At 46.4% G+C, this 27,025-nt stretch overlaps 1 protein-coding gene across 1 annotated transcript; it reads left to right on the top strand.

Annotated features, from left to right (window-relative positions):
* Positions 1-25,685, top strand: LOC119271868 (proteasome subunit beta type-5-B-like). The gene is made up of 4 exons (XM_037553546.1): positions 1-568; positions 4,166-4,264; positions 4,355-4,457; positions 25,431-25,685. Coding segments are annotated over exons 1-4 (225 nt in total). The 5' UTR covers positions 1-566; the 3' UTR covers positions 25,452-25,685.
* Positions 25,686-27,025: the final 1,340 nt, after the last annotated feature.

Genomic DNA, 27,025 nt, shown 5'->3' with positions numbered 1-27,025 from the left:
CGCGGGCGGCAACCTTGATCCCCTCCTTCCTCCCAGTCCCCACCGCCGCCACGAACCTGCTCCGACAAGAAGTCTGCTCAAGCCCGCTCCCATGGTTCCCGTCATCGACATGGACTCTTTGCCCGTTCCGCCAGCCGAAGGCACCACCTATAGAAAAAGGACTCGAGTCGCTCGATCCAAATCCCGGATCAGACCGGATCACGGCGGCGCCACGACAGGTTGCCGGTCTGCAGTCCTCCTCACGGGACAAGCTGCGTTCGCGGTGCGCTCTTGCTGCTTGCCGGCTTCGACGGGGTGGGCCGGGACGCCGCCCTTCCGCAGATCCGCAATCGAGTCGTGCGTCCAATCTGCCGCCTCCCCTCGACGTCCACGGCTCTGTGCTCTTCCGTGTTCTCTCCTAGCGCAGGCTGTGGGGGCGCTACGCCGCTATCTGCCGGCTCCTCATACAAGAGCGATGGACAAACTGAGCCCTGTGGGAAACAATTGCATCAGCTCAGCGACGTCCAGCGTTTCTCCTCTCGATGTTTCTTTGCACGCCTCATCTCCAAGCATGAAGCCACGGCGAGATGTAAGTTTCATCATCATTGCTCTGTTTTCTTGGTCATGACTTGATTCCCTCTTTTGATCTAAATATTCTGATTACTGCATGCCGTTGCTCTAAATTTCTTGATTGCTGCATGCCGCTGGAGTTGCTGTGTATGAGTAGTGAACCATAATACATGTATGTTATGCCTTCCACATGTTTGACGTAATGCCCGACCGAATTGCGCACACAAAATTCGATGGGAACAGAAAGCAGCATGGCTTCCAGCTGTCAATCTTCGAATTTCTATAAATTTTAAGCCCAATGTTCCTCTATGTCCCTGTTTCTTACCTCCTCACGCACCTAGCAGATCAAGAAGCAGCACCGAAGTCCCCCTGATGTTCTATCTCTCCCATTTGTGTGTCTCCTATCTTTCCATGTTTGTCTCTCCATCTCTCTGACAAAATTAACAAGAACTAGTCCTCTCTCTCTTTCTTTCTCTACATAAGGTTTTCTCTACATAAGGTCTAGTACACTATTGAAGGATACATGTCTTGACGGAGAGATAAAAGTCACATTATGCGTTGTAATTCAAATTATTAGTTATTTTTATTAGGTGGGTCATCAGCCTAAGGCAACAAGCCAAGAATCGTGAGGGGAGAGAATTTGACATCATAAATGACTATCTCTAGTAAGACCTTTTTCCTTATATGTTTTTTGTCAATTATATTTCAACCTGCACCTTTCAAATATTATTTCTCTGTGTCCTTACTCCTTGTACTAAGTCTACAAAAACAAAATACAGAAATAGCAAATCTAAGTATGCTCTAGATATTTAACATGTGAGACAATAGGTGAAAAAGACCAACAAAGCATCAATCTAGAAAGAAGATATCAACATTGGATTTGAATCTTTCACATTTTATCACAAAGAAAGACAGCTAAAAACTCACTTCCAATGGATGTGGCACAAACGAAAGGAACCAAGCAGGACTGAGTGCAAGTCTTGTATTCTTCATCTGCATATATTAATAATGTAGGGTCTATGTACAGTTGATTACACTCTGACTATCTTGTATGGACAAAAAATAATCATGATTCAGATATTTTTATTTAATAATTAGCGTGTGAATTTTCTTGGGGTTGGCAGTTAGTATAGGTATATATCAGCTAAGGATTAGGGTGCAAGTGATGCAAATTCACATGAAGTTTAATATACAATGCAAGCAAACAATTTTATATACTCACAAAATAATGGAACCTTTTGTTCTTCAGGAAAGCTGGAATGTTCTTGCATCACCAGTGAATGTGCTGCTACCCATAATATTGATTTTAATTTTAAAATAAATAAGCAGACATCAAAATAAACTCATAAAATAATAGCACGGCCAATGCCACAATTGAGTACGCTAGATGGTCTCTCCTAAAATAATTTTGTGATATTTAAATGAGCTAAATCATGAGTTTCACATATCTCTCTCTCTTGGTCAGAAATAGTTCCGTAATTTACAGTCATGATAAACCCAGAACATGATAAATCAAAAATAACATTTATCTTACAAATGTGAACCATCTTTTATATTGTAGTAGTCAAACTCACATCTTTTTTACTCCATGTTTCGTAGTAGGACATCTATTTACGAAACGGAAGGTAGCATACTTGTGGCTGCACAAATTATATTGTTTACATCGAGCTATCTTTTTTACTGCATAATATTTGGTAGTAGGACATCTGTTTATGAAACGGAAGGTAGCATACTTGTGGCTGCACAAACAATTATATTGTTTACATCGAGCTAAAAGAATGACGGAATTTTTTTTTACTTGCCAGACTAAAAGATCGATGGAAAAAATATTTCTCGAGTTTATAACTCTTATCAATTTTACCTCGACAAAGAGGCAGATCATTAATTTTGCAACCAACATTTCATTTGCATGGTACTCGGCAATCTGCACCTATGTGAATCCTACATCCCATCAATTGAGTTATTCCACGACAATCTATCTGTGACCATAAAGTCCCGCGTTGCTATCTGAACTGTGTGGCTTCTCTCTACCACAAGTGAAATCCACCTCGAATTGCCTATTTTTGGATCGCATTGATGCTCATTGGTTGTAGACACAATCCAGTCTTCTACTAACGAAATATCGAAACAGTATTAGTAACTCTATTAATGCACGTAAATACAGAAAAGCAAAATATCTATCAGGCCTACAATGACGACATGCCTGCAAACTTAATTCTTGAATTTGCATTACTAAGTATAATATATAACTGAAGTTTAACCAAGAAACATTACATCATTGCATTTCTTTACAGAATTAGCCCACTGTTGTGATACAATGCTTATTGTAGTAATTTTTACATTCAACTATGTTATAGAACTGAAGGTGCCTACGCTAAATTTCTCCAAGATTTCTAAAGAAAGCAAAATAAGAAAATATTTGCCCTAAGATTTCTTCAAGAGATGCATACCAGGAGCAAAATTAATATATTGATGTAGATGACTTTAATCTTCATGTAAGGTGGATCAACTGCCATACAGGAGGGTCCAGGTACATGCTCATAAACTTGGCTGATGTTGCTGTGGCTAATCTAGCCTTATTTCTTGCTGCCGGTTCTATGAACAAGAAACCAACAAACCTAAAGTTCATTTTAATATAAAGTTTTAGCTACAGCCAGAAAGAATTGCCAAGCTCTTGTATGTTTAGTCGGCGGACTTTAAAGAAAAATCATGGATAAATGAAGATGCTAGATCTGGCCATATAGTGCAAGAAACAAATAGTGAGCGAGACAAAAGCTTACTGGTGAGAAAATAATACATTGGCATTGAAGACAAATATCAGGGAAGCCTTAACAAATCGATTCTCACCCTTTCGGCGGCCGCCCAACCAGGGACCATGAGAACTCCAAGAACCTCTCTTGAACCCATGGCTCATGTACAACTGGAGTAGCTGCTGCACCTTGAGTCCTGCCACGGTGCCTCTGTTCGATACGTTGGGAAGCAGGTAGGGATGAAGGTCGTACGTGACATAGAAGATGGCGAGCTACATCTTGCATCTACAAACGAGGGCGACTTAGGCTCGTGTTCGACACTGCAGTTCTTGGTTGGTGTGTCAGATAGCAACCCGGGCAGCGGTGTGAGGCGGTAATGGCTGGACGCGATAGTAACCCTAGCTGTGGCCGTGCTCGCTCTTAACAAGAGAGGAAGAAGAAATCAGATTGGAGCTAGCGAGTCGATGAGGCAGGGAAGAGAGCTGGCGGGTCCACTCGTCGATGAGTATTTGTTTGAGAGAGGAGGCGAGGAAGCGACACACGAACATGCGAATCGACGTACCACAACCTACCATCACAACCGCACTCCCCTTTAATAGTAAAGATAGTAGGAATAACAATAGTTTCTTCCTTCAGAGGTTCATGAGCTTGATGGGCTCCATCAGCTCATCAACAAGCGAAGGATTTCTATTGCTGTTTCTTTAAAGACTGTTGGCTAATATCCTTTATTTTCATACCGTGGGATGGTACGTCCAATCGGTACAATGATTGTTGGATTTGATGGAACTGTGAGTGGCCTTTTGACATATTTTAGTGTCATTAAGCAGTACTTAGGTCTATGCCTAACAATTCCGTTCTTTTTCTAGGGTCTGGTCTTGGTACTATGTTGATAGCAAGGGTGCAAGGCTCAAGGGAAGCAGCTGGTTCTGTAGTTCTTTGTATGCTTATGGTATCTTGGATGAGGGGTATGTTTTTTTATACATCTATATGTTGCTTTGCTCACAGTTCATATTATCTTGAAGTTGCATGCCTTATGTTTGTGCTTTACATTTCAGTTACAAATTCAACATGTCAGTTGAGGAAGCTGCTGAGTTAGCATGGCGGGCTTTTATCACAAACTATTCTGCGACAGAGCTAGTGGTGGCTGTGTTCCTGGTGGTATGCATTCTGTTTCTTAGTTTCTATCCTGATATTTGTTTTGTTCACTCAATAAGCACGATACAACATGCATGCAGATTTGTTAAACACCTTGCCATTTATATCTTTCTTTTGAAATCATATACACAACTGTTTATTTGAGTTACTTATTGGCGAAGTTTAGAGATTTTTTTCCCGTCGTGTAATGCACACCCCTAGGTTGGGAATAGAGATTACCGTCAAGACGATGGTGATAAATTAACCCAAACCAAACATACATTGTTGTAGAGTATAGAAGGTGCTGTACAGTATAGACATGGGTCTAGACATCTAGACAAACCTACCTAGAATTTCTAAAACAATATAATTATAATGTACATGTAAATTACATGCGTAGATTTATTCTTTTTGTATCGGCTTTCATGTTAGTAGATTCTAAATAATATGGTGTGATGTATAAATAATTATGGTCAAAGCTACATTTCTGGAATTGGCAAACATTTTCCGAATCGCAAACATATTTTTTGAATTTGTGAACATTTATTTAATTCGCAAACTCTTTTTTTTCAAATTTGCCTTGGAGTGCGGCGACCCTTCATCTATTTTAAGGACTAGCTACGTCCGAATTCCCGACTCCTCCAAGCCGGATACCCGCGGAGGGAAGGATGTAACTCAAGACCCGAGCTTAGGATCAGGCAACGGGCTAGATTCGTTGGACAACATCCAAGAATCCGAACTTCAAAGTTTGGAAACTCTTCGGCCTCCGAATCTTGGATTGGGTGAGGTTTCAGATTCAAAGACACCCACCCACCCGAACATAAGCGATCTCTCCCAAATCAGGCAGAAGCCCGAGGAAACAGTACATCATTACTGGGCCAGATTCCTCCTGATTATGAACAGGATAAAGGATTGCCGCGAGGAAGATGCAATCTCAATTTTTTGCAGTAATTGCACGGACGAGGGAATCCTTAACGCCGTAAGTCGCCGTGATATTACACGCTTTGCTGACTTGTCGTCCATAGTACAAAAATACTGTGCGATGGAAAGCGCCTGGAAAACCGAAATACAATTTTGGGATAATCCGGCCTTGAATAGTAATCCCGTCCGAACTAAGAGGGTGCATCATCATAGGACACCCGGGATAAACACCAAAAAGCCAAAACCCTCTATAGGGCATGGAACTGTACTGGAAAGGTGGCTTGATGGACCCTGTAGAATTCACAGTACAGAGAAAGCCACACCAACTCACAGCCTTAGAGCATGTTGGATACTCCGGCAGGTGGCCAAAATTGGCGAGGATCTCTTAATTTTGGAGGCCGCAGAAAACCAGCCCGAGAACACCAGTACCGTTCTCACGGTCTTCGAGACTTTCGCATCAAACAATATGCGAAAAAGAACACTCCGCAGCCTCGCCGAAGTCTATCAAGTTGCAACAATAAATCCATGGAGCGACACTGCCATTATCTTCAACGCAAGTGATGAACCTAGATTCCGAACAGCCCGAGCACCAGTCGCATTGGTCTTCAGTCCCATAGTGGACGGCTTTCGCCTCACCAAGGTGCTCATGGATGGAGGCAGCGGATTGAACCTCATTTACGAGGAAACCTTTCAAAAAATGGAAATAGACTGGAACCGCGTCGAGCGAAGCAACACAACCTTTAGAGGAATAATCCCCAGTCGGGAAGCGCGCTGCACAGGAAAAATCACACTAGATGTGGTGTTCGGCACGCCGGATAATTACAGGTCCGAAGAAGTCACGTTTCAGGTGGTCTCGTTTAAGAGCGAACATCACGCTTTACTAGGGCGGGAAGCATTCACAATCTTCCAAGCAATACCCCATTACGGGTACATGAAGCTTAAGATGCCCGGGCCAAATGGAATTATCACTCTAGCTAGTGATCCGGACATAGCACTCCGTGTCAAAAATAAGACGGCCGCATTAGCCCTTGAGGCACTATCCGAAGCCTTAGCGGCTGAGGAACTGCCTGCGCTGCGCTCCACGGTTAACAGGAATGATATGATACTCAATAAGAGATCCAAATCCACATCCTTGAAGCCAACTGACGAAATAGTCAAATTCCAGGTCCATCCAACGGACCCCAATAAAACAGCTTCCATCGGGGCACGACTGAACCCTGATGTAGACGCCGCACTGCGAGAGTTCCTACGAGAGAACTGGGATATTTTCGCCTGGCACCCTTCAGACATGCCAGGGATCCCACGCAGGCTGGCCGAACACAGCTTAAATACCCTAAAAGGATTCAAACCTGCCAAGCAAGCCCTTCGGCGTTTTTCCGAACCCAAGAGACAAGCTATGGGAAAGGAGCTAGCCAAGCTATTGGAGGCCGGATTCATTAGACACATAAAACATCCGGACTGGCTAGCAAACTTGGTGATGGTACCAAAGAAGGACAAATCCTGGCGCCTGTATGTCGATTTTAAAGACCTTAACAAGGCTTGCCCAAAGGATCCCTTCCCCCTCCCTCGTATCGATCAAATTATCGATGCCACCGCAGGACACGACTCGTTGTGTTTCCTCGACACATACTCCGGTTATCATCAAATCAAGATGGCAGAATCAGACCAAGCTGCAACAGCATTCATCACACCATACGGCCCATTCTGCTTCAACACAATGCCCCTCGGGCTGAAAAACGCCGGCGCAACATATCAGCGCATGATCCAGACATGTCTGGCAAATCGGATCGGCAAAATAGTGAAGGCGTATGTGGATGATGTGGTCGTCAAATCAAGACATGTCGAATCTCTAATAGACGACTTGAGGCTTATATTCGATAACCTCCGAAAATATGACATCAAGCTCAATCCGGAAAAATGCGTCTTCGGCGTTCCAGCCAGAAAGCTCTTGGGCTTCATTGTATCCGGTAAAGGAATTGAAGCAAATCCAGCCAAGATCCGAGCTTTGTCACAATTGGATATCCCAAAGAACCTCAAACAAATACAAAAATTAACCGGATGCGTGGCGGCTTTAAGCCGCTTCATCTCTCGCTTGGGAGAAAAGGCACTACCCCTCTATCGCCTCCTTCGGCGCACCGAACACTTCGAGTGGACAGATGCTGCCACGACCGGACTTGAGGAAATAAAAGCCATATTGGCAACAAATCCAGTCCCGGCCGCGCTGAACACCGGCGAACCAATGTTATTGTACATTGCTGCAACACATCAAGTTGTCAGCGCAGTGCTCGTTGTCGAGCGGGAAACAGACGGACACAAATTCCCCCTTCAAAGGCCGGTCTACTATGTATCCACTGTCCTCACTCCATGCAAATCACGATACCCGCATTATCAAAAGATTGCATACGCGGTATTCATGGCATCTCGGAAGCTACGACACTACTTTCAAGAGTGTTCCATAACAGTAGCCTTGGAAGTACCACTCAACGATATTATCAACAACCGCGACGCAACGGGCCGGATTGCAAAATGGGCCATCGAGCTTCTCCCGTTCGATATAACCTATAAGCCACGGCAAGCTATTAAATCGCAAGTTTTGGCCGACTTCGTCGCAGAATGGACGGAGGCCGAGCTCCCTAAAGAGTACGGCACATATTCAAACTGGATTATGTATTTCGACGGCTCCAAAATGTTGGCCGGACTGGGGGCTGACGTCGTCCTGACGTCCCCCACAGGAGACACAGTCCAATATGTGCTCCAGATCATGTACATGGATTCCAACAACGCAGTCGAATATGAGGCCCTCCTACATGGTCTCCGGATAGCAGTATCCATGGGTATCCAGCGCCTAGAGGTACGCGGGGATTCAAACCTCGCGATATCCCAAATAAATGGAGACTTCGACGCCAAGGACCCAAAAACAGCAGCTTACCGCAACGCCGTCCTAAAAATGTCAGCTCGGTTCGAAGGGCTGGAGTTTCACCATATAGCCCGAGAAAACAATCAAGCAGCGGACGTCCTGGCACGCATCGGAGCAAAACGCGATGCAGTCCCCCCCAACATCTTTTTAGAAAGATTGTTCAAGCCATCCGTAACATGGGAGGGGGAACACGTAAATAACAGCCCGGACCCAGCCGCACCACTCGACGCCGAACAATCTGACACAATTGGAGGCTCTGCCAATGAAATTACATCTTCAGCCCACGTAATAATGGCGGTCATCGCCCCGTGGACAGAACCATTCCGAGCCTACCTTACTAGGCAGGAACTCCCGGAGGTCCAAAACGAGGCCCGCTGCATAGTGCAGCGATCTAAAGCCTATAGAGTCCATGAGGGAGAGCTTTATAAGAAAAGCACTACCGGAGTCCTTCAAAGGTGCATCTCCGAAGAGGAAGGGCGGAACCTTCTGGCTGAAATTCATGCCGGATTCGGTGGTCACCACGCCGCTGCTCGGTCCCTTGTTAGCAAGGCTTTCCGTACAGGCTTTTATTGGCCGACGGCCCGGACAGACGCTCAGGACTTAGTCCAACGATGCGCTGGTTGCCAACTTTTTGCCAACCAAAGTCATATGCCACCCACCGCACTCCAAACTATACCCATCACCTGGCCTTTTGCGGTCTGGAGGCTTGACATGGTCGGACCCCTTAAAGGTGGGACCAATAGGAAAAAATACTTACGGGTCATGGTGGATAAATTCACCAAATGGATAGAAGCCAAGCCTGTTAAAACGGCCGAATCCGGACCTGTGATAGACTTCATATCCGGGGTTGTACACCGTTATGGCGTCCCCCACAGCATCATAACCGATAATGGTACAAACTTTACCGCCGACGATGTAAAACTCTGGTGCAAAAACATGGGCATCAAGCTCGATTATGCTTCCGTCTATCACCCACAAACCAACGGCCAGGTCGAACGTGCAAATGGTCTTATCATGAGCGGCATTAAACCCAGACTGGTGCGGTCCCTCAAGGAATCTAACACGCACTTGGTAGAGGAGCTCGACTCCGTGCTATGGGGGCTGCAGACCACGCCAAATCGCACCATCGGATACACACCGTTTTTTATGGTGTACGGCGCAGAGGCAGTTCTGCCCTGCGACATAATTCATGACTCACCTAGAGTGCGCATGTACGAAAAAAGAGAAGCCGAGCTCGATCGGCAGGACAACTTGGACGCCCTAGAGGAGGAGCATGACGTGGCAAAAACCCGTTCCGCATTTTATCAACAGCAGGCCCGAAGATATCAAAGCAGAGAAGTACGGGTCAAAAATTACAATGTTGGCGAACTAGTTCTACGCCTGTCGGATAAGAAAAAGGACAAACTCAAGCCCAAGTGGGAAGGTCCATTCATAATCGACCAAGTCCTAACTGGCGGGACGTACCGCCTGCGAGATGCGTCGGATAACCGACTCGAGCCGAACCCGTGGAACGCCACCCGTCTCCGAAGATTCTACGCCTAGCGTCGGACTCTGTGTTCGTCTCCTTCCTCTGTCCATTTTTTGCATTTTTCTGTCTTACATTTCTCTCCTTCCCCTCTTTTCTTTTATAGCCCTTAAAGGCTCATCTAGTGATGCGCCACTCGCGCTCATTAAACCTGGGGGCTTCTTTAATAGAAGCTTATTTATACGGGCTTCATGCCCAACAGATGCGTCAAACTTCCGCATGTACCTTTTTCTTCACCATTATATGCATCGATATGACTTAAGTTTTGGCCAAGCTGGGTTGCCTGGCTCCTGTGCTTACCCCTACGTTCCCGATTGTTCGGCTAGGCGGTAAAGGGAGCACCTCTGCGATTGTTACTGCCGGGTCAGCCGGATGTGTACCTCAGACTGGGTGAAGCCGAAAGCTAGCGTTCCTAAGGGAATATTCGGTCGGTGAGATAAAAGATGAACTTTTTTACTCATTTTATGCGCCCCTAGATGCTTTTTTCTGCGTCTTTTTACGCAGTCCGGACATGCACTTAGGGCATGCCTCCCAGCGAAAGGAACCCCTAACAGAACTATTCTCTCTGAAAGATGTTTCTTACTAACCATGTAATATAACATAATTAGTTGGGAACTTATCTGATAACGCACTAATGACCCCTACGCCTGGTCTCCACGCATACCACGGTTCTTATATAACCGCTATGGTATTCGGACACACTCCGGACCGTCAGGTCCCGAGGTCGAAGCGAAAAGGTCGGCAACGACAAACAATCTACAATCCAGCTAGAAGGCATTACATATGTCAATTCAAAATTACATAATCATTCTGACTGATTGTATTCCTCTTCTATACCATCTAACAGGCTGTCTAATTTACAGTCCTGCTGGGAATACTTCGCGGCCAACTCTACTTGGCCGTATACTAAGCTCACAAGGATCTCCTTCCCGTCAGGCCCCACTGGTCCGACCTCGACCATGTGGTTTGGGTCAGACTTCGTAAAACGGGTCTTCACCATGGCCCATGCTTCCCTAGCGCCTTGTCGGCAGGCCGATATCTTCCACAACTGGAAGCGCCACCGAGCTCCCTTCAGCTTCTCCGCAAGCTCTCCAAGGCCCTCGGGCATGGAGTGGGAAGGCCATAAGGCTTGGGCAACACCTCGCATCGCCTGCCGAATTCGCTCGTACAGTTGCATGAGTTCGGGAAGAAGGTCACCCGTAGAACCGGGCATCTCCTCTGTAGGACGACCTGTGAGCATACCTACAGACATTACTCTGTTAGTCGACTTCCTCGCCGAACTCTTTTTTCAAAGTTCGCTCAAGCACTTAATAAAAATGCCGCGTCGAAGTCGCTGATTCTCCTTCGTGGAGTCCAACAGCTGGCCACGAACATCCTTAAGTTCGACGTCCAGCTTGGTGTTGGCATCCTGAAGATCATTCTTCTCTCGCCTCACCCTTGTCAACATACTCTCACCGGCCTTTAGCTGGCGTAAGAGTTGTTGTTTGTACGGATCGAGTCCGGCGCCATCTGCAATATGATTTGTCAGATTTGCACCCACACCGCACAAGACTAATCTTTCGAAGTGTATCTTACCTGAGGGGGTCTCTTTGGACTCCCCTGCTGCGGCTAGTGCGGCCTCTAGTTGGGCGTTGCACTTTTCCAGCTCTTGGGACAGTACAGTATTCTTCTCTGTAAGAACCTGCATATTAAATGATCCTTAAATCAGTTGCTGTAACTGTTTCAAGTCTCGGGGGCTACTAGTATATATATATTTGACCAAAATTTTCTTACCCGTATGTCTTTTACATATTGCTCCGTGGCTCTGGCTAAACCATTTTGAGCGGCACGGAGGTAGGCATCTCTCGAATTAAAGGCATCTAAAGCCTCTTGGGAGAAACAAGCGTCACGTAGAACTGTCCGGCGACACCTGTGGTTCATGGCACTCTCCACTTCAGAATTTGTGGCAGACAACCTGTCCTCATCCTCTATCGGAGGAGCGTCCGGTACGCGCCTTGTGCTCGCCCCCGCTTCCTGGCCAGCCGTTGGAGCTTGGCTGGTGGAGGCGCGATTGGCAACCTCTCCGGATGTAGCCCGGCGAGGTCTCTTCGTTCTGAAGATAGCACGAACGTTAAAATATGCCCTGACAGAATAACACCAGGGAAACAGAGGGTGCGCTATACCTTTGCGCCGGCATCTCAGTCCGGACTTCATTCCTTTTTGCCCCACGGGGCCCTGCGGCCCCTCGTTGGCTAGCCGCCGCAGTTTCGGCCTCCTGCCTCGAAAACTCCCCTGCAAAACACGGTTGTTGTCAGAAACACCGGAATACACGAGAGTGCAATCTCTCTCAAGGGAATGAGACTCCGGTTTCTATCACCTGGGAGGCTGGAATTAACCCTGGGTAATCAGCCATGATGGCTACCAAGGTATTGTCCTTGCTTAGCCGATGGAACACCCCGTCAATAAGATCCACCGATATGTCCGAATCCTCTTCGGAGTCCGGATTGAGGAACCGTTCTGGGTCCTTAGGCTGTGGAGGGCGGCTGCTTACGTCCTTTACCTCCTGTCGCAGTTCCTGCATTGAAGTCGTTAGACTACCTATATAACCATGGGAGCATAAAACAAACGGGCAAGCAATTGTTCACTTACCCAACTTGGAGGATCATACATACTGAATCCGGCCTGCGGATTGACGCGGAGGAATTCCTCCTTTTCTCCCTTATACAAAGAGGATAAGATCTTTACTAAGGCGGCGGCTGAGTCTGGCCCCTTACGACCGTAACGTGTAGCGTCATCCTCCCCGTTGAAATCCCACATGGGGTGGCCTCTATATTGAAGCGACTGCACCCCCCGCATAATGCATGCGGCCATGACTCCAATCATGGTTAGTCCGGAATGAGCCAACAGTCTTATCTGGCCCATCAGGTATAGGGCGTCTCTGTCACTTTTTCTCTGAGAGCTCCGCGGACGCCAGCTGAAGCGTTTCTTCAATGGAGCACTGTTGAACTCAGGGAGACCGACCCGGATAGGGTCCGGTAGCGGGACGTCATCTATGTAAACCATTCCGAAGGCCAGTCCTCGGACGCCTTCTTATGATGCGCCATACTTCGGCTCCGCCCACTTGATATATAGACCCCTTTTCAGAACGGGGCACCAGGCAGAATAACCTCTTCCACAGTGCGAAATGAGCCTCAACGCCTAAAAATAGCTCGCAGAGGGCGACGAAACCCGCAATGTGCAATACGGAGGCGGGCGTGAGATTGTGCAGCTGGAGGCCGTAGAACTCCAGAAGCCCGCGGAGAAATGGGTGAATTGGAAATCCCAGTCCCCTTATTAGATAGGGGACGAGGCACACCCGCTCTCCTTTAGAAGGATTAGGGGTGTTCTTTGCTTGTTTTCCGCCATTATAGGTGGCGAGACCGGCTCGGACCGGGACCATGCATGCCTGAGGAAGGAATCCCGGGCCTGAAGTGACGCTAACTTGCTATGCGGGATGGTGCAACTCTCCCAGTCCCCGGGTTTGGGACCGGAGGGGCGAGGGGAGGAGCTGCGACGGCCGGTCATGTTGGAATGGACCTTTGCTGGAAGCGCTCTGATGATAACTCGCGGAAAGGAGAAGATGTGGTTTGGACCTAAATCCCCATCCCGTTAAATAGGCGGCTCGTTTATACGGCTAGGGGTGTGGATGTAAAAACGCCCCAGCTTTTCGCATTTGTTTGAACACGTGGAAGACGGCCATTATTGGGCATGGAAGCCGAGAAGGGCTGCATTACAAAAATCGGACATTATTCCTACAGGTACACAAGATTTGGAGAAGAACTCGCCTTGCAATGCCGAATAAATCTGCGCGCCGGACTCATCGTCATTGAAGCCTGGTTCGGGGGCTACTGAGGGAGTCCTGGATTAGGGGGTGTTCGGGTAGCTGGACTATACCTTCGGCCGGACTCCTGGACTGTGAAGATACAAGATTGAAGACTTTGTCCTGTGTCCGGATGGGACTTTCCTTGGCGTGGAAGACAAGCTTGGCGATGCGGATATTCAAGATCTCCTACCATTGTAACCGACTCTGTGTAACCCTAATACTATCCGGTGTCTATATAAACCGGAGGGTTGTAGTCCGTAGGCAATCAACTCCATACACAACAATCATACCATAGGCTAGCTTCTAGGGTTTAGCCTCCTTGATCTCGTGGTAGATCTAGTCTTGTACTACCCATATCATCAATATTAATCAAGCAGGAGTAGGGTATCACCTCCATCGAGAGGGCCCGAACCTGGGTAAAACAAAGTGTCCCCTGTCTCCTGTTACCATCTGGCCTAGACGCACAGTTCGGGACCCCCTACCCGAGATCCGCCGGTTTTGACACCGACACCCGCGGTGACATTGGGGTAATCTATGCATAGGGGTTAATGCTCTCATCTTTTGTTTCTCCGGTAGAAATCTTGGGGCACTCTTTGAGGTTCTTTGTGTTGGATTGAGTATTATGAATCTGAAATTATTTGGTGTTATTTTAGTACGAACACTTGGATAGATTGATCGGAAAGAATAGCTTCGAGGTGGTTTCGTACCCTACAAACGATTTCTTCGTATGTTCTCCGCTAGATAGGAACTTTGGAGTGATTCTTCATCGCACTTTGAGGGATGGTTATATGATCCAATTATATTAGCATTGTTGAGAGATTTCACTAGCAAAAGTACGGACCCGAGGCCTCATTTTCAAGCATTGCAATACCGTTTGTGCTCCGTTTTGTCAATTGCTACCTTGCTGTTCTTTATTGTTCTTATTACAAAAATCAATATCTACTATCAATATTGCACTTGTATCACCACCTCTTCGCCGAACTAGTGCACCTATACAAATTACCATTGTATTTGGTGTGTTGGGGACACAAGAGACTCTTTGTTATTTGATTGAAGGGTTCCTTGAGAGAGACCATCTTCATCCTACACCTCCCACGGATTGATAAACCTTAGGTCATCCACTTGAGGGGAAATAGCTACTGTCCTACAAAACTCTACGCTTGGAGGCCCAACAGGCGTCTACAAGAATAAAGTTGCGTAGTAGACATCAAGCGGCACCATAACGAGCCTCGAGGCATAACCCGCCGTGTGCTGATAACAATGCTCAGGCTTCAGTGGATTAGGGCAGGGCGTGTCGAGAGGCTGAGTCGGCGGCTCAGTTAGCGGCTAAACAACAATCTCCAGTTTACCCATCGATGTCTGTGGAGGCAGGAGTAACCTCTAGAACTCTTGGTGTGTCGTGCTTAGTGTCAGCTTTACGTAATGAGTGCTTGCCCAAGGATTTTATGGGCCCCCGCAAGGTGCCTAATTACATAGCGGATCAGCCCCCAGAGGCCTAGATTGAGAGCTATGAGATGGCCATGGAGATGTTGGACATCAGTGATGTTGTGTGTGCTAAATACTTCACCATGATGTTGGATGGGCCGGCGCGCACTTGGTTGAAAGGATTGCCCCCTAACTCCACCAGGTCATGGGCTGAATTGAATACGCGTTTTATACAAAATTTCAAAGACATGTGCAAACAACCTATGTCGATTCTTGATTTAGACTCTTGCGTCCAGGGTGAGGGCGAATCGACAACCAATTAGGTGTATCGGATCTCGGTCGTTATCCACTCATCGGATAGTGTCAACACCGGTTCAACCGTCCTGATGTTGGAAAATAATTTCCGGTTCCTTCCCCTTAAGCAGTAGCTAGGGTGGCTTAAGCGCCACTGCAATAATATGGGAGAGCTCATGGCGGTTCTTGTCAAATACGCCAACTCTGATAGTACTAAGGACCCCGAGTCTGATGATGAGAAGGCTAGCAAGGGGAAGAAGAATGGAAATGCAAATGGACAACAACATAATACAATGGGTCAAGGTAACAATGGTATGCGCAAGCAGATGGACGGTGGTTCAAACTTTGTAGCTAATACCAACACACAGAGTAATAATCAGCGTCGCAAGGGGAAATCCTCAACACCCCGGTTTGGCGGGCCAAAGTTCGACCTTGAGACGATGATGAATCAGCCTTGCCCAAAGCACGGTACGCAAGAGAAGCCGACCAGTCATCTGTGGAAAGATTTCTTCATCATGAGGGAGTACAGAAATTCTAGCTTTTTCCAGAACAATCATGGCCCGCATGGTGGGTCAGGCTCCGGCTATCACGGACCTGGCTTTGGAAGTGGAGGCTCAAGCTCCGATTTTCAGGGCCAAGGCAGCCAAGATGGTTTTAATCAGCAACCTAGTCAAGGGAATCAACAACAGCATACCGGTTATTAGAGTAATCCGAAGCAGCTTATGCAAACAAGACCAGAAGATTCATAAACGGGCGGTGAATGCGGTTGAGCCGGCAGTCCCTCGATACTTGCAATGGTCTGAACATCCTATTGTATGGAGCCGTGAGGATCACCCGCCCCGAGTTGACAATCCAGGTCAGTTGGCTTTGGTGGTTACCCCTCAGGTTGGAGGGTACAAATTTACAAAGGTGCTCATGGATGGAGGCAGCAATATCAATATCCTTTACTATGATACTTTTTGACGTATGAATTTGACTAACAAAGACCTTAAGCCGTCTTCTACTATTTTTCATAGGGTGGTGCCTGGTAAGTCGGCGTATCCAGTAGGTAAGATAGCTTTGGAAGTGGCCTTTGGTGATGACCATGATTACATAGCTGAAACATTGACCTTTGATGTGGTCAAGATCAAAAGCCCGACTTATGCTAAATTTATGGCACGTCCTTGTTATGTTTATCTGCATCTTAAAATGTCGGGTCGCAAGGGTACCATCACAGTGCATGGCAACATGAAGATAGCCTTGAAGTGTGAAGATGGCGATGTTGCTTGCGCTGAGTCTGTTTGTGCAACGGAGGAGTTGAAGTTTTATAAAAGATAATGTTGACCCGACAGACATGACCCCCTTGAAGAAGCCAACGACAAAGCATGACCCTTTGTTGAAGTTTAAATCGGCAGATGACACCAATCAGGTTGACTTTGTTCCTGGCGACTCGTCCAAGCAGTTCAACATCAATGCCAATATGGATCCAAAATAGGAAAGCGCGCTCATCGAGTTCATCCGTGAGAACCGGGACATCTTTGCATGGAAGCCTTCAGACATGCTAGGTGTACTGAGGGAACTCGCTGAGCACATTCTCAATGTGGACCCAAAGTTTAAAACGGTCAAGCAATTCCTTCGTCGTTTTTATGAAGAGAGGCGCAAGGCCATTGGTGAAGAAGTAGCCCGGCTCTTGGTGGCTGGGTTTATTATTAAAGTTTTTCATCCTGAGTGGTTGGCTAACCCGGTGCTGATACTTAAGAAGAACGACACTTGGCGTATGTGTGTGGATTATACAGACCTTGAAAGGCATGTCCGGCTGATCTTTTTGCGCCCTCCTCGTATTGATCAGATGATCGATGCTACGACGGGTTGTGAGCGTTTGAGTTTTCTAGATGCTTATTATGGTTATCATCAGATCAAGATGGCAGTTAAGGACCAGAAAAAGATAGCCTTTATCACTCCTTTTGGAGCCTTCAGCTGTGTGTCTACGCCTTTTGGGCTCAAGAGTGCCCAGGCGACTTATCAGTGTTGTGTTCAGAATTGCCTCCATAATCAAATTGGAGGCAATGTTCATGCTTATGTGGATGACATAGTTGTGAAATCAAGGAAGAAAGAGACCTTGTTAGATGATTTGAAGGAGACCTTTGACAACCTCCGGGTCTACAAAATGATGCTTAACCTGGCCAAGTGCGTTTTCGGTGTTCCATCTGGTAAGCTGTTGGGTTTTTTGGTTTCTGAGAGAGGCATTGAAGCTAACCCAAAGAAATCAAGGCTATCACTTCTTTGGCTAAGTCGGCATGTATCAATGACGTCCAGCGCTTGGCGGGTCGTATTGCGGCTTTGAGCCGGTTTATAAGCCGCCTGGGAGAGAAGGCTATCCCTTTATATCGGATAATGAAGAAAACAGATCACTTCGTATGGAGTGATGCTGATAATCAAGATTTTGAGGCATTGAAAAAGCACTTGGCTGAGCCACCAATCCTTGCAGCTCCCATTGATAAGGAGCCCTTGCTGTTATATGTGGCTGCTAATAGTAGAGCCATTAGTGTGGCAGTTGTTGTGGAAAGGAGGCAAGGAATATCTGGTTTAGCGGCCGGTTTACTATGTCAGTGAGGTACTCATTGAATCCAAGCAGAGATACACACGTTGACAGAAGCTGGTTTATGGGTGTTCATGGCTAGCCGTAAGTTGAAACAATATTTCCTTGGTCATCCCATCACTGTGGTTAGTTCTGCTCCCTTAGGGGATATTATTCAAAACAGAGAAGCCAGAGGTCGGGTGGCCAAGTGGGCCACTAAGCTTGGACCCCATGGTTTGAAATATATGCCTCGGTCAGCCATCAAGTCTCAAGCGCTTGTGGATTTTATTAATGATTGGACAAAGTTGCAGATGCCTGAGGAAAAGCCTGATAACACATATTGGACTATTCATTTTGATGGGTCTAGGCAGTTGGAAGGCTCGAGGGCTGGAGTTATTTTGACTTTCCCACAAGGTGATAAATTTTGTTATGTTTTAAGGTTGATGTTCCCTTGTACTAAAAATGCAGCTGAGTATGATGCCTTGCTCCATGGTCTTCGGATGGCTAAAGAGATGAATCTAAGCCAGGTAAGGTGCTTTGGTGACTCAGATTTGGTGGGTCAGCAAGTTTTCGGAACTTGGGATTCCAAGGATCCACTCATAGCGGCTTATCACCGAGAGGTTGATGCTATTGCTGGTCATTTCAAGGGTTATAAAGTGGAGCATGTTGGTCGTAGGAAAAATGAGGCAGCTGATGCTTTAAGCCGGATGGGATCCTAGCGTAAGCCGGTACCACCTAATGTTTTCCTTGATATTTTAAATAACCCTTCAGTTAAATTGCCTACGAAGGAGGATCTTGCTATCCCTGACCCGGAGGCGCAGTTGGTGGCGGCTCTTCATGTTATTCCTAATTGGATAATCTCGTATTTGGCTTATATGACCCGGGGTGAGTTACCTGAAGATGAAAATTTGGCCAGACAGATAACCCAATGGTCTAAGTCAATGACTATTGTCAAGGGAGAGTTGCACCGATGCAGTGTCACAAGGGTGTTTCAGCGTTGTATATCTCCTGAGGAGGGCCATGAGATTCTACGAGAGATTCATGAAGGAGATTGTGGCCATCATGCTGGTTCTAAGTCTCTCGTGGCTAAAGCTTTTCATCATGGGTTTTATTGGCTGACGGCTCATGCTGATGCAGAGGATCTAGTTAGCAAATGGGATGGCTGTCAGAAATTTTCTAGACGAGCTCATGTGCCGGCTCAAGAGTTGAGGATGATTCCAATTACTTGGCCGTTTACAGTTTGGGGGCTGGATATGGTTGGGCCTTTTAAAAGATCTAAGGACAAAAAGACTCACCTCTTGATGGTAATTGACAAGTTTACAAAGTGGGTTGAGGCAGAGCCGGTCAGCAAGTGTGACGTGGCAACGACGGTTCAATTCATTAAAAAGATGATTATCCATTTTGGTTACCCTCACAGCATCATAACTGATAATGGCACTAATCTGTCTAAAGGTGCTATGAAAGAATTTTGTCAACGTGAACATATTCGTCTTGATGTTTCATATGTGGCCCACCCCCAGTCCAATGGTCAAGCTAAAAGAGCCAATCAAGAAATCTTGAGAGGCATAAAACCCCGGCTTATGGTCCCTTTGCAGAGGACGCCGGGTTGTTGGGTTGAGGAGTTACCTTTAGTGCTTTGGATTACCAATACTAACCCCAACAGATCCACGGGTTATACGCCTTTTTTCATGGTTTACGGACAGAGGCAGTTCTTCCCAATGACATCCGTCATGACTCGCCCCACGTGGCGGATTATGTTGAAGCTGATAATGAAAAGGCACGACATGATGCTCTAGACCTCCTAGATGAGGAGCGTGACCTTGCGGCAGCTCGTTCAGCAATCTACTAGCAAGATCTGTGTTGATATCATAGTCGCCGGGTTAAACCCAGGACCTTTTAAGAAGGTGACTTGGTGCTCCGGCTCATCCAGGATCAAACAGATATGCATAAGTTATCCCCACCTTGGGGAGGGCCTTTTGTGGTCAGGAAAAATCTGAACAATGGATCATACTACCTCATCGATGTCTGAGACCACAAGGACTCACGCACGTCGGAGGAGGAGACCCTTCGGTCATGGAATATTGCTCATCTTCGGCCTTATTACACCTGAGCCACCGGCTCTTGTGATGTACAACTTCTACCAATGTATATATTAAGATTAGTATAATAAAGCTGGCATCCCTGATAATTTAGGGCCTTTGTCGTTTCATTTCTGAGTATCTGAGTCTTTATTATCAATTCATAAGATCACTTGGGGGTTCCCGCTCACTAAGCATAGCTATGACTACCCTCTTGATCCATCTTGCACGCCTTGTTACAAATAACATGGGGGCTTCCTGCTCACTGAGCAATGCTATGACTACCCTTTGATCCGGCTTATACGCCTTGTTGCAAAACAACTTGGGGGCTTTCTTTGCCCAAGTTATAAGATTGCCAAAGAGAACTTGTTACAATGTACAATTCAAACATAGGTAACCTACCTTGATGGTTTATTAAAGGTCACTTGGGGGCTTCCTGTTCAATGAACATAGCTATATTTACCCTTTGATCGGCTTGGACGCCAGCTGTATTCACCAAAACTTCGGGTTATCCTGCCTTCTGTATGTCTGCCACTCTGACTAGGTAATCCTGGAATGACCCGCCATACTCTTGACAGTTAATCTTATAAAGACCTTGAACTGGTCAAAGTTAAAACGACGGTTGGCCATGTGAGGCCCGACTTACAGGTTTGAATAAAGGATTAACTCAGTGGCTGTGCGGCCCTTGAACATCACTTGATATTGAGGTTTGGCAGCCTATGAAAGCCTTATTTTTCCGGTTTGTTATTTTGTTTGAACATTGTTTGGGTTCATATTTTTGTACCATATTGACATATGGTTTAAAACAATCCAGGCCATGTAGCCTTAATCTTTATGGCTCATATTTGAGCGTATTCGGATGCTTGATAACCCGGTCTGGTTCTGGACGATAAGTCACCAGTATGCCTTGATTGTGCAATTGGAGTTATGCGCTCTAAAAGTTTTCTGGATTATTACCCTTGCTGCATATTGCATGGTAAGACGGCAATATGAAAAAATATAACAGGTATGTTATTTGTTTATTCTAGGAATATCCGAGGTTTTGATAACCCGCCCTAGTTATGGACTATACAGTCACCAGCGGCTTTTATATTGGACATCATGACCAGCCCTGGGGTAAACCCGCCATACTCTTGATCAGTAAAAACCATTACTTCACCTTCCTTGGGCTTAGGAGGGGTTTCTGTGCCTGGGACCCTCCAATGGATGGCATCTTTTTTGGCTAAGACGCCCGTTTGGACATACTCGTTCAATGTTTCTTCGGTAACCCGGGAGATGACCCAGTTGCATGAGGTGACGGTTTTGGCTTTAGACATTTTTTGACTACAAAGGGAAATATTGTCGGGTTAAGGATTGTGCTGCTAAGCCGGCCAGTGATTGAAAGGTAAAGTGCATTATACAAAGACAATTCATAAGTAGAAGGAAGAGCCAGCATGTTAAACCGGAAGATAACGCCGAGTTATGCAGATATATACTAGCGGCTTAATCAGAAGACTAATGATATATGGCGGGTTATGGTTTATCATATAAGCCACCCGCATGATTGCAGTACAACAGATTGGAAAGTGAATTTTTACTAAGTGATGGATAAACAAGTTCTGTAGATTGGTGCTATGATTTTGGATCTATAGTAGTTCAGAAAATGCAAATAAATTTTAAACCTAAGGTGGTGGCAGCAGAAGAATTCGTATGCATAGATGCGATCTTTTGTACAGAGGGAGGATTTTATTTGATTGAAAGGGGATGCTAAACTTCTACCGCACAAGTTTGGTACCATGTTCAGATCAAGCCATATGATCTAGAAGAGAAAATAAGGAACAATGAAGAACACCGACGAATGGTGAAAACCCTAATGAAGATCTGCTACGGGAAAGGAGAATACTTACTGACGCTGATGAACAATGGAGGTGTGCCGCAGTGCTCTAGTTCGATCAGGTTGATGCAGTGGCCGGAGTTGAGGACGCCGGACGGAGGCGGCGGCGGAGCTCGAGATGGCCGAGGAGTCGCAAGGAAGAAGACGAAGATGAGGGGGCAAGGTAAAAGTGAAAACAGGGGCCCCCTATCCCTATTTATAAGGAAGTGGATAGATGGCATGCATGTGAATCGAGGAGACCGAAAAATGATTATGTGGTTATGCGAACGCCTCGATTTTCGGGAGGTCCATTAAAGAAAAAGATCTGTTGAGAGTTTCTCGGCCTTTTGCATAATTAATGCAAGAGGATGGAAGATTCAACTAAGTCAAGAAGGGAAGATTGATGTGAACAAGTTCAAATCAACCTGAGGCCTAATGTTCGGGATATAACTATTGGGTATGACTCGCCCAGGAGGGGTCGGGTCATGCCACTGGAGTCTTAAAGACAAAGAGGTCCGATAAGGTCCAGAAGATGTGAAGATGGCGATTCATAGAGCAAGCTTATTGAAGGCCCAAGACCCCGGGACGACTTGAGGCCCATGGGTATGAGCCGCCATATGTTTAACTTGTGTTGTAAGGCAAGCTTAGTTAGATACCGAGCCGGACACATTTCGTATGAGCCGGCCAGGATTCTGTAAGCCGCCGGGCATCAACCTGTATATAAAGGGGTGACCTGGAGGCGGGTTGACTCAAGAAAACAACTCATCGAGAACTAGGTCAAGCGTATTCGCTCCCTGGTAATCGAAACCCAAGCAGTACAACCTAAAGCAGGAGTAGGCTTTTACCTCGTTGAGAGGGGCCGAACCTGGGTAAATTCTCTGTGTCCTTTGTCCCGATTAACCCCTTCAAGCTAACCTAGTTGCGATGGCTCCACACCTAAGTCCTTTTGCTAGGGCATCTGTCGTGTTAAGTCCACGACACCGTGGACGAAGGCCGCACGTCCATGGCGAGGGGATCTCCACGTGCCGAGCATCCCGCTCCTCCTCGGCGCCCTACTTGACCCCATCAACCACCCACTTCAAACCCTAGCCCCACTCACCCGGCTCCTCGCCCTCCCCCTCTCACACGAGCTCTCACAAACCCGGAAATCACCACGCCACTGTCGTCCATGCGCCCGTCGTCGTCCCCTCCGGCCGAGGTTATGCCGGGAGCTTCATCCGCCTCCCCTACAGTGCCTACGTGGGTCGGACCGAGCCGGGGAGCACCACAATAGCCGGATCAAGCGACTCCCTCCGCCCCAGTTGTCGTCATCCCGCCGCCTCGACCTCGCCTCCGGCCACCCCAGCCTCCCCGAGCACGCTCCCGAGCTCCTCAATGAGCCCCCGTCCGATTCCCCTTTCCCCCACCTCGAATCCACTCTGTTCCGCAGTTGATTCGTCGTCGCCCGAAGCATAGAGGGGCCGCGGGCTCCCCTCTGTGTACGCACGTTCAAACCCCCTGCCGGACGAACTGACTAATGGGCATGCCCATTAACCCTTTTAATTAGGACGCTAATCCCTCTAACCCCCACAGACACTTGGGCGGCACACGTCTAATTAAAATAAATACCCCCATCAGTTTAGTTATTGAGTATGACATATGGGCCCCACTCTATTAGTTAGTCTAATTGAAATAAATCAAACACACTGCTAAATACCTGAGTCTATGGCAGGTGGCCCCTACTAGTCCGTTTGACCAGTCAGTGGTCAAAGCTCACTAGGCTGTTGACTGGGCCCCCTAGCCCACTATCATCCTTTGTGTGCACTGAACTGGGTACAGTTTTGGGTGCATTTAACATTTTGCATTTTTAAATTGAATTAATATTAATTCCACAAAGTGTTTAAAACTTTGAAAATTAATATAAAATAATCCGTAACTCGGATGACAATACTTTGTACATGAAAGTTGCTCAGAAAAACGTATTGAATCCGAATACGCAGTCTGTTCGTTTTCAACATGTCCCTAGCATAGAGAACATGCAATCGTCCCCCTCTGTCTAAAAAAGCCAAACACCGGGAATACTTTCCTGGATGCCCCCCCTTCGCCAGTATCGCCTGGTACCGCGTTAGGGCATACCTAGCACGACTTATTGTCATGTCATGCATCGTCAAGCATCTGTTTGCATTGTATTCATTGTTTCTTCCCCCTATTCTCTCCGGTAGACTTCAAGACTGACACCACTGCTGCCCCGATCGACTACAGTGTTGACGACCCCTCCTTCTCAGTAGAGCTTCCAGGCAAGCAAACCCCCCTTGATCATTCCGATATCGCCTACTCTTTCCATCTACTGCTTGCATTAGAGTAGTGTTATTGTTTCATAAGTTTGATCCTATACTACTGCATAGCCTGTCCTTGTTACTATCGTTGTTACCTTACCTGCAATCCTAAATGCTTACTATAGGATGCTAGTATTTCATCAGTGGCCCTACATTCTTGTCCGCTGCCTTGCTATACTAACGGGCCGTGATCACTTGGGAGGTGATCACGGGTATATACATACCTACATATTATACTTGATACATGTGGTGACTAAAGTAGGGTCGCCTCATAGAGTATCCGCGAGTGATTCACGGACTGGGGGCTGAAAGGAGATATTTCTTGATGGCCCTCTGAGTGGATCTTTGTGGCAGAGCAACAGGGCAAGTTGAGACCACACAAGAGAAAGGTGGCCTAGTCCCTGGTCGTTGTTCATGGTTATTTCAAAATAACACGCTTAACAAGATTGGGTATTTGGTTTGAGTTGGTTGTTAGCCTATACGCACTAACTGCCACATGGGACAAGATATGGGCAACCGACATTGTAGCATCAGCCGAAGCTTTCGAGATGTCAGCGACTGAGTGGCGCGCGCCGGGTTGGACTGGAATGCCTGCACTTGTATAAGGGGGCTAGGTCTGCTCACCAGCCGTGTACGAAATGTGCAGAGTGCAACGGGCGATGGGCCCAAGACCCCTACGCGCTTAGGATTTAGACCGGCATGCTGACCTCTCTGTTGGGCCTAGGTAGGGCTGCGACGTGTTGATCTTCGGAGGCCGGACATGACCCAGGAAAGTGTGCCCGGCCAGAAGGATCGAGCGTGTTGGGTAATTTGGTGCACGCCTGTAGGGAAGATTGATCTATTTAAATAGCCGTGTCCACGGTAACAAGACGACTTGGAGTTGTATTCCGACTTCATGACAACTAGAACTGAATAGTTAATAAAACACATCCACAAAAGTTCTAGAGACAACCCGGTGATCACTCTCTCATAGGGTGATGAGGAGAGGATCGCCGGGTAGGATTATGCTATACGGTGTTACTTGATGTTGTACTTGCTATTCTCTTCTATATGCTTCAAGATGGAGGTTTCCAGAAGCGCAATATTCGATAGGACTAGCCATCCCCCTCTTATTCTGGCATTCTACAGTTTAGTCCACAGATATTACCCATTTCATTGATATCGTTGCATATGTAGTGTAGATCCTTGCTTGCGAGTACTTTGGATGAGTACTCACGGTTGCTTTGCTCTATGTTTTCTCCTTTTTCCTTTCTTATTGGTTGTCACAACCAGATGTTGGAGCCCAGGAGCTAGACGCCATCGACGACGACTACTACCACTCCAAGGGTGCTTACTACTATGTGCAGGCCGCCAACGACCAGGAGTACTTTAAGAGGATCCCAGGCAGGAGGCCTGCACCTCTTCAATCTGTATTCCTGTTTGTGCTTGCTATCTTATGGCACCTTGTTTAACTTATGTCTGTACTCAGATTTTGTTGCTTCCGATGACTTGTCTATGATCGACCTTATGTATTCAAGCCCTCGAGGCCCCTGGCTTGTAATATGAAGCTTGTATGACTTTAATTTGTGTATAGAATTGTGTTGTGATATCTTCCCATGAGTCACTGATCTTGATCGTACACATTTGTGTGTATGATTAGTGTACAATTGAATCAGGGACATCACAAGTTGGTATAAGAGCCGACTGACTGTAGGAATCCCCCTTCCAAACTACTTGGCCGAAGTTGAGTCTAGTCATTGAAAAACTTTTACTAACATGGTTGTGCGGCTTATGGGCCCACGTCGCCATTGGGTGGTATTAGGATCTTTTATTCCTTGACCTATACTCTGGGACTTTAATCTCTCTCTTCTATTCAGGTTAAATTATTTTACTAACTCTGATTCTAGGTTCTCGTAACTACCTCCTCCCGGAGAGCCCCTCACTCAAGATGATTGCTTGGTGCACCAGAAGATCCTGAAGATACTCTTTGTTGTTTTCCCGAGACCTTCGTGTTCATCGTCTTTGCAATTCCCTACCACTGATAAATCCCTATGTGTAACTACATACACTTATCATTCATACATTCATTCCTAGTTGTTCTTGTTATTACAAGATACATCGAAATATTCTCCGATATTCTGAGAATCCTTCATGCCTACTGCTTTGCAGTTCCTTGCCGCATGAGTACCCCTACGAATACTTCTTCACCCTTATCAAGGAATTGTTCATTACTAGTTGTTCATGTGTTTCACAAAATTCTTTGAAATATTATTCGATCTTCCGATAATCCTCTGCCAACTATTGCTCTACAAATACTTGTCTGCTAGCATTATGGTTACTTTCCATATGTCTAGCAATATTCATTAGTATCCTTTGTCATTGTCATTTTGAGCATTTGATCTGATATGTTGCGAATGCTCGCAATCCTCAATCATATCCTAGAATTCATCCTTCCAGCTCACATGTTATTTTAAACATGAATTGGACCTCGACCAATCATATTGCCATGGATTGTAGCTCTAAGACTACTCAACTTATCCATCCTTAATCAGAGTGTTTGCTTCTGATCTCTTGATTTGGAAATCATAATTCCTTTATATTTGAGCTTTGAATTAGTCAGTTGTTTCTGTAATCCAACGCCTTTGCATTATCTCTTCCTCTGGTCGTGTGCCGATGCTCACATCAGCCCCGTTATGGACCGTTAGATCCTTTATTAAATTATCATCTGATAGTGTCCTTCATATACAAAAACCTCGAGAAGTTCTTTCCCTGATACATAATGCCATTGGTAAATCCTATTCTCTGATTTAGCCAACTATGCTCTGCTTTTGAGCTGGTGATATTTACTATTAAAGCTTGTGGTATATGTTTCCACGATGCCTCGATGG

Source organism: Triticum dicoccoides, chromosome 1A, assembly GCF_002162155.2.
Source record: "Triticum dicoccoides isolate Atlit2015 ecotype Zavitan chromosome 1A, WEW_v2.0, whole genome shotgun sequence".
Taxonomy (NCBI): Eukaryota; Viridiplantae; Streptophyta; class Magnoliopsida; order Poales; family Poaceae; genus Triticum; species Triticum dicoccoides.
Note: the sequence above shows the minus strand (reverse complement) of the source record. Positions and strands in the feature narration are given on the sequence as shown.